Source organism: Pezoporus flaviventris, unplaced genomic scaffold (genome assembly GCF_033815535.1).
Source record: "Pezoporus flaviventris isolate CSIRO_AGI_PZ_B2104156 unplaced genomic scaffold, CSIRO_AGI_Pfla_v1 ptg000164l, whole genome shotgun sequence".
NCBI classification, from domain to species: Eukaryota; Metazoa; Chordata; class Aves; order Psittaciformes; family Psittacidae; genus Pezoporus; species Pezoporus flaviventris.
This window is the reverse complement of record NW_026892712.1, coordinates 1080956-1089868: the sequence shown is the minus strand read 5'-3', so window position 1 is coordinate 1089868 and position 8913 is coordinate 1080956. Positions and strand designations below refer to the sequence as shown.

Below are 8913 nucleotides of genomic sequence, written 5' to 3'. Positions count from 1 at the left end.
GAAATTGTTGTACTGGTGTGTGAATAGATCAGTTAAATTAACTGAATGAACTCTAGATAAGATTTGTTACAGTGTAAAGTGCTTGTTATGCACAAAATGCTATCACTATCCAGAAGTCTGATCCAGTCTGTTCTTCAGATACAAGTTAAGGTCTTTTGTTGTGATAGCTCTTAAGCATTTTTTGACAAACTATTCTTGGCATAACAAAATGCTGTTGATATAAGGAAAGCAAGTGCCTGGAAAACATAGGGTTAAAATACTTTTAACTTAGGTCTAAGATAGAGAACAATGTTTGTGTTGTAAGCCTGTGGTGTGATAACAGAATTTAGGAGTTTTACTAACATGAGTGAATTATTTCTTTCCATCCTTCTAATGAATGAATTATTTCTTACCATCCTTCTAATTATCAGTTAGTTTGGAGACAGTGACTCCCGAACATCTACTAGCTTAGGATACTCCTTGTCTGCCCATCCTGTTTTCCTTGCAATAAATTTTGTACAAAGGTCACACTGTTCTAAATCTTTGCCAGCTATCAGAAAATTACAGATACGGTTGGTTTCAGCTAATTTGTGATTACTGGGGCATCCAACTGTGCCAAAGGTGAGAAGTACACCATGAGGAAAACTGCTTACTTCATCCTGAAGACCCCTGCCTACATGAGGAAGACTGCTTACTTCATCTTGAAGACCCCTGCCCAGGACCATCGGAGGGCAGTGTGCAAGTGCCAAAAGGGAGGAGGCTTATGATAATGAGTTCCTAAGCTAATAGCAATAGCCCTGCTGCTCTCTTGGGAACCTAATGAATATGCATGTTTGTGTGTAATAAATATCCGCTTGCTTAACCCCTCAGTATGCAAGTTAGGAGTGATGCCCCTTGCACCTGAGCCCATAATAAACATACCTGTTTTATAACTCTCCTTGAGTTGCAAAGTCTGATTTTGTGCTTCACTGTAATCAAATGTGCTTTCATGGGCCAAGTGTGGAGCAGCATTTTGCTTTTCCTTGCTGGACCCAGGCCTTGCAGTCTGCCCTGGTGTGCTACCTGGAGGAGCAGGCTGACCACAGTGTGGCCTCTGTCCACCTTCCTTGGAATGCAATTTATGGGGTGGTAGCTGTGGGCTGTGTGTGGAGGGACATGCTAGTTTGCCTAGGGGGGCTTTTCTGGGCCTTCTGTGATCATAGCATAGTGGGGAGGCTCTCCCCACCTGCCTTGCTCAGACACAGCTAAGATCTGTGGTTCTGACTGACTCCGCAGTGAAATTGAAAGTGTAGGGGAGTGCCGAGGGTTTCTTGCAACTAAAAGCCCACTCTCCTTTCTTCTGTGTTAGTGTGCTAGGACCTAGACACAAGGACTCAACCAAGCTATGGTTGAGTGTCTTGTGTTCCAGAGGTTTGATAAAGGAGAGAAAGAAAAGCTTGTGGGGACTGTGGATGGGTATGGAGGCAGCAGCCCTTGCCAGCACAACGATGGATGTTGGGGATATGTGCTGTAGCTGAGCTGGCCCAGAAGGCAAGGAGGGAAATTGCAGATTATCTGTCAGATGGAAAAGATGAGAGTGCCAGGATTTGTGTGAGCACGTCATCCATGAAGATTACTTTGTGGAGGCCATGGAGATCCTGGAACTGTACTGTGACCTGCTGCTAGCCTGCTTCGGTTTGATTCAGTCCATGAAGCTCTGGAGAGTGTGCTGTGGGAGAGGATCCAGGCCCCTGGACTCAGGGAGGAATGCTGTTAGGGGCAAGCTTGGGGCACAGAAGGGGACCTGTGTTTGGGTGTTCTAGGGACTCCAGAGTCTTTTTCTTCCCCAGGCAGGGAAGGTTCCGGAGCCCAGCAAGGAGGATGGGACCTTCAGGCTAAGCAGATTGGGCAGCAAAGACTAAATGCTTGATGTGGAGATAGGATTGTCTTCTGTTATCCCTAGGGAGCTGCACTCTGGCCTGGCAGAAGCAGTATCTGCACTGATTTGGGCTGCACCACGACTCCAGTTGGAAGTGGCTTGAGTTGAAGATTGTGAATTAGGGTTGTTTGAGGGGTGTTACATGTGCAGGGTGGGTGTGATGCTGCAAGAAGCTGGTGGAAGTCTTTGTCTGTGTCTCTGTCATTGAGGCAGAGGACGTTTTTATGGGCTTTGCAGATGAAGACCTCAGTATAGGTGTCCCTGGAGCATCAGGGATGGCTAAGACTGCTCAGCTGGTGTACTCGGTGGCAGAAATGAGAGTGATCCAGCAGATGTGCAGTGTATGGTGGTGGGAAAAGCAAAGGTGTGCACGTTCCCAGTTTCTCTCCTATTGCAGGTTGCTGACCAGCTGTGTGCCAAGTACAGCAAGGAGTATGGGAAGCTGTGCCGAGCAAACCAGATTGGGACAGTCAATGACAGAGTAATGAACTGATGGAACAACAGCAGCCAGCTGGAACTGGCAGAACAGACATGCCTGCTGTGGCTTTCTGCCCCTTTTTCCTGTCACTAGTGGCTGATGCCTATGGGTCATGCAAGATAGGGTGGGCCAGCTGCATGGGGTTCTGCCTGCCCTGGAGCACAGTGCTGAGGTCCCTGACAGGTGGGGCCCTATTGTGCTGGCTGTGGATGGAGAGGAGCAGTGCACATGGAGCCCTAGCCTGTGGTTACCAGCAGCCTCCTCTGCAGCAGTGCTGGACTGGGAGGAAGGGCCTCCCCAGGGCTGCACTGTGCTCCCTGCAGCAGGTGACCCTGGCTGGGATGGAGCTCTGCTGCACTGCCCCAGTCCCTTGAGTGTCTCTGTACCTTGTGTTCCAGCTGATGCACAAGCTGAACTTGGAGGTACCACACAAGATTCTGGTGGAGAGATACCTCATTAAGATTGCCAAGAACTACAATGTGCCCTATGAAGCTGGCTCTGTGGTGATGGTGAGTGAGGCAACTGCAGGTCTGGAGCTCCTTTCTGTGTTTCAGTGGCTGAAATATTCCATTAGTTCTGTGTGGGTTTTCAGAGCACAGGGCTGTGGCATTGCAGCAAACTTGGTAGTGCTTTGGTATATTCTAGGTAGACCTAGCATACGTGATCCCTGCTCCTTCCCACAGCCCTACAGCATGTGGCTGTAATCAGCCATATTGTAGTCTGGTTCCTATTAATATCACTGTGTAGCTACTGTCTGTTCTGTCCTCACTGTGTTGTTTCATCTTGTTCAAGCTGCATCTAATGCTGTTCAGAGAGCTGGGATCAGAATAGATGTCTTGGTGAGCAGAAGTCTTCTAGCCTTTCCAGGCTGAAGCCACTGCAGGTGAAGAGGCAGATCTGATTGATGTGGGATTTACAGACGATGTGAAGAAGGGTGGCCATGGAGGGGGAGGTGGTGGTGGATTTACAGCCCCACTGGTTGATCATGATGGATTAGTATCCGTGCCAGTGATGATGCCTATGCCCGTGCCAACACCAGATCTGCCCTTCTCCTGCCTGCCTCCAAAGGGACCGGTTAAGTACCTTTGCTTTGAGTGTTCCCTTTTTCTGTGGAAGACTCTGTGATGCTTAGCCCTGTGGCTGCTGCCTGGGAAGTGTCTGTACCTGATAGCTTGATGTGTTGGAAGGCCATTGTGTTGGTGTGGGACTGCATGGGATGGAAACCGTTGGCAGTGAAGCTAAAGCTTCATGTTGCTTGACCGAGGAAGTTCCTAGTCCCGTTCTCTAGCTAGCCTTCTTTGTCTTCAGGGAACAGATGAGTCCAGACTTAACTCCTGAAGCAGTCTTTTGACCAGGGGTTGGAGCTGCGCTTTGAAGTTGGTAGGCTGGTAGTGTGACAAGATTCAGTTAAGGAAATGAGGTGAGTTTTCTGGGATGGGAACAGAACACAAGAATGCAGAAGTGCTCTGCCTTCAGACCTGCAAAGGAAGGGGACCAGGCCAAAAGCTCTTGGAGGTGACTTGTGAGGCTGGAAAGTGGGAGCTGAAAAGAACACTGTTTTCTAAATTCAGTAATTTACAGGGTACCTGTGTAGACTGGAGAGTGGCAGAATAATGGGATGGCTTGGAGTCTTCATATGGTCCCAGCAGTGCTGCAATGGATTTTTTGTAGAGAATCTAGGCCAAGTATCCTCAGGTGGCTGTTGGCCCAGGCATAAATATGCTGAGGGCTTGTGCAAAGTCTAGGTCTTTGAGGCACTGGTGTGTTATAAGTAAGGGTAATACAAAGCCTTGAGTGAGCCAGAGGCCTCCTTCCTGTTTTGTGATGCTGCACTTGGGAGAAATGGCTCTGGTGTACTTAATGCAGGATATTGCCCTTTTTTGCCCTGGTACTTCTAATGCTGTGAAAGGTGAGGTGTTAAGTCATTATGGTTCTTTAGAATAACCCACAGTCCTATTAGCTGGGTCTGGTTGTTCCAGGTGACTACATCTGACTTACTAGGAAAAAATTTACAAGTATTAAGTATAAACTATACCAGGTTGGATACTTGCCTGCATTTACCTTAGGTTACTACGTTCTGACTCCCACAGTAGCTGTAGGTGTATTCTCTCTCATGGTCACTGTCGTGGTTTAAACCCAGTCAGGTAACTTGTTCACTCACTCCCAGTGAGCGGTGCCGAGCTGACAACAATCGAGGTCCGTGTCGTCCCCCCCCCCCACCGGGGTTCTCCCCCACTCCTGGAGGAACGGGGAGGAGGATCGAAAGAGTGCAACTCCCACGGGTTGAGACAAGAACAGTCCAGCAACCAATGTACACAAATCACCACCGCAACTATCAACTACAACAATGATAAGGGAAAATAACAAGGGAAGAGAATACGATACCACCGGCCAAGAAAACGAGTTCCACCCGGAAGCCCCGTGTCCTTCCGGGTAACTCCCAGTCACCCCCCACCCCGGCCATGACGTGCTGTGGTATGGAATACCTCCCTGGCTAGCCCGAGTCAGGGGCCCCATCTCTGCTTCCTCCCGGCTTCCCCTCCTTTCTGGCAGAGCATGAGCCTCACAAAGTCCTTGGTCAGGGTAAACATCACTTAGCAACAACCGAAAACATCGACTTCACCAACACTGTTCTCAGGCTGGAAGTCAAAACACAGCACTGCACCAGCTAGCACAAAAGAAAAAAAAACCAAACATGACTGCTACTGCTGAATCCAGGACATTATCCACCCCTTATTCCATACCATTCACGTCGTGCTCAGATCCCACATTTTCAGTACACCATCGCTCTCCCATATATATACATCCATATACATACAGACCAAGAGGAAAAGATCATTTTCTTAGTGCATGGACCAATCCCTATAATGCTGCCGAGTCCATTCGGTCCATGATGTTCAAAGTTCATTCTCTGTTGGGATGATGGCTGGAGGGAAGTCAGGGCCAGTCGCTGGTGACCTGGAGACATCTAGTTGATGGGCTATAAAACCATTACACAGTAGGCAACGTCATACAATTGAGTTCACTGGCTGTTTTCCCCTAAAATCAAATCCCCTTGAGGTATACATCGGACTTCCCCATCTTCCTGCATTACCCACCAAGTATATCCAGGTCCCTGAGCAAAAGCAATCCCACGAGTGGGTTTGCCTTTACCTGAAGCAGGAATTACCCAGACTGTCTTCCCCAGCAAATTCTTCATATGCACCACGGGAACATTGTCCCCCTCTACAATATGTAAAAGTTCTGACTGGGCTGGGCCAGCCCTGTTGGCAGATCCTCTGGTGTTGACCAACCAGGTGGCCTTTGGTAAGTGTGTATCCCAATGCTTGAAAGTTCCCCCACCCATTGCTCTCAGTGTAGTTTTTAACAGCCCATTGTACCGTTCGATTTTCCCAGAGGCTGGTGCATGGTAGGGGATGTGATATACCCACTCAATGCCATGCTCTTTGGCCCAAATATCTATAAGGTTATTTTGGAAATGAGTCCCATTGTCTGACTCAATTCTCTCTGGGGTGCCGTGTCGCCACAAAATCTGTTTCTCAAGGCCCAGGATGGTGTTCCGGGCAGTGGCATGGGGCACAGCGTATGTTTCCAGCCACCCGGTGGTTGCTTCCACCATGGTAAGCACATGGCGCTTGCCTTGGCGGGTTGGTGGCAGTGTGATATAGTCAATCTGCCAGGCCTCCCCATATTTATACTTCAACCATCGTCCTCCATACCAAAGAGGCTTTAACCGCTTGGCTTGTTTAATTGCAGCACATGTTTCACACTCATGAATAACCTGGGCAATAGTGTCCATTGTTAAGTCCACCCCTCGATCACGGGCCCACCTCTATGTTGCATCTCTGCCCTGATGGCCTGAAGTGTCATGGGCCCACCGGGCCAAAAATAATTCACCTTTATGTTGCCAATCTAAGTCCATCTGAGCCACTTCAATCTTAGCCGCTTTATCCACTTGTTGGTTGTTCTGGTGTTCCTCAGTGGCCCGACTTTTGGGTACATGGGCATCTACATGACGTACCTTCACCACCAGGTTCTGCACCCTGGCAGCAATATCTTTCCACAGTGCAGCAGCCCAGATGGGTTTACCTCTGCGTTGCCAGTTGCTCTGCTTCCATTGCTTCAACCACCCCCACAGGGCATTTCCCACCATCCATGAGTCAGTATAGAGATAAAGTACTGGCCACTTTTCTCGTTCAGCAATGTCCAGGGCCAGCTGGATGGCTTTCACCTCGGCAAACTGACTCGATTCACCCTCTCCTTCAGCAGTTTCTGCAACTTGCTGTTGGGGACTCCATACAGCTGCCTTCCATCCCCGATGCTTTCCCACAATACGGCAAGAGCCATCAGTAAACAAGGCATACTGCTTTTCACTTTCTGACAGTTTATTATATGGTGGGGCCTCTTCAGCGCGCACCACCTCCTCCTCTGGTGACATTCCAAAATCTTTGCCCTCTGTCCAGTCCATGATGACTTCTAGAATGCCTGGACGACTGGGATTTCCTATTCGAGTTCGTTGTGTAATTAGTGCAGCCCATTTACTCCATGTAGCATCAGTTGCATGATGTGTAGAGGAGACCCTGCCTTTGAACATCCAGCCCTGCACGGGCAACCGGGGTGCCAGAAGGAGCTGTGCTTCAGTGCCAATCACTTCCGAAGCAGCTCAAACCCCTTCATAGGCTGCCAGTATCTCTTTCTCAGTTGGGGTATAGCTTGCCTCAGATCCTTTATATCCCCGACTCCAAAAGCCGAGGGGTCGACCTCGAGTCTCCCCTGGAGCTTTCTGCCAGAGGCTCCAGGTAGGACCGTTCTCCCCAGCTGCAGTGTACAGTACATTTTTTACATCTGGTCCGGTCCGGACTGGTCCAAGGGCTACTGCGTGAACTATCTCGCGTTTAATTTGCTCAAAGGCTTGTTGCTGCTCAGGGCCCCATTTAAAATCATTTTTCTTCCGGGTCACATGATAGAGAGGGCTTACAATCAAACTGTAATTCGGGATGTGCATTCTCCAGAACCCCACTGCACCCAAGAAAGCTTGCGTTTCTTTCTTATTAGTTGGTGTAGACATTGCTGTTATCTTGTTGATCACATCTGTGGGGATCTGTCTACGTCCATCTTGCCATTTTATTCCCAAAAATTGAATCTCCTGTGCAGGTCCCTTGACCTTACTCCGTTTTATGGCAAAACCGGCTTTCAGCAGGATTTGGATTATTTTCCTCCCTTTCTCAAAGACTTCTTCTGCTGTATCGCCCCACACAATAATGTCATCAATGTATTGCAGGTGTTCTGGAGCTTGCCCCTGTTCCAGTGCAGTCTGGATCAGTCCGTGGCAAATGGTAGGGCTGTGTTTCCACCCCTGGGGCAGTCGGTTCCAAGTGAACTGGACACCTCTCCAAGTAAAAGCAAACTGTGGCCTGCACTCTGCTGCCAAAGGAATTGAGAAAAATGCATTGGCAATATCAATCGTGGCATACCACTTGGCTGCCTTTGACTCTAGTTCATACTGAAGTTCTAGCATGTCCGGTACGGCAGCACTCAATGGTGGTGTGACTTCATTCAGGCCACGATAGTCTACTGTTAGTCTCCATTCTCCATTAGACTTTCGCACTGGCCATATGGGGCTATTAAAGGGTGAGCGGGTCCTGCTGATCACCCCCTGACTCTCCAGTCTATGGATCAGCTGATGGATGGGAATCAGGGAGTCTCGGTTGGTGCGATATTGCCGCCGGTGCACTGTTGTGGTGGCAATTGGCACTTGTTGTTCTTCAACTTTCAGCAACCCTACAGCAGAGGGATCTTCTGAGAGACCAGGCAAGGTGGACAGCTGCTCAATTTCCTCAGTCTCCAAAGCAGCAATACCAAAAGCCCACCGTACCCTTTTGGGTCTTTGAAGTACCCTCTCTTGAGGTAGTCTATGCCGAGGATGCATGGAGCCTCTGGACCAGTCACAATAGGGTGCTTTTGCCACTCCCTCCCAGTCAGGCTGATTTCAGCCTCCAGCACCGTCAACTCTTGGGATCCTCCTGTTACTCCAGAAATATAGATGGATTCCACCCCTTGACAGCTTGATGGCATCAGGGTACACTGTGCACCGGTATCTACTAGAGCCTTATACTTCTGTGGGACTGATGTGCCAGGCCATCTGATCCACACAGTCCAGTAAATCCGATTGTCCCCTACCTCCACCTGGCTGGAGGCAGGGCCCCTCTAATGGTCGTCACAGCGTTGGACACTTAAGTCGTGGTGAAAGGGATTATTCTTCGTTATCACAGGAGCTGGAGTAAAATCAGCTCTTCTTTTCCATCTGGGAAACTGCTCACCAGAGACTGAAGCCGTAGCTCTCATGGGACGATCAGTCTTGGCCCTTGCTCCCCTCTTCAGTTCACTCACCCGTTCCTCCAAAGCTGAAGTAGGTTTTCCATCCCACTTTGTCATGTCTTCTCCGTGATCCAGCAGGTAAAACCATAGGGTACCCCGTGGCGTATACCTCCTGTATCTCCTCTCTTGAACAATAGGACGCCTTTTGTTAATAGCTGAG

The 8913-nt window shown here is 49.2% G+C and overlaps 1 protein-coding gene across 1 annotated transcript; it reads left to right on the top strand.

Annotated features, from left to right (window-relative positions):
- The first annotated feature begins 1470 nt into the window (after positions 1-1470).
- On the top strand, positions 1471-3500 carry LOC133283317 (IST1 homolog). The gene is given in 7 exon segments (XM_061480002.1): positions 1471-1564; positions 1567-1672; positions 1922-1997; positions 1999-2010; positions 2295-2378; positions 2774-2884; positions 3243-3500. Coding segments are annotated over 7 exon segments (741 nt in total).
- Positions 3501-8913: the final 5413 nt, after the last annotated feature.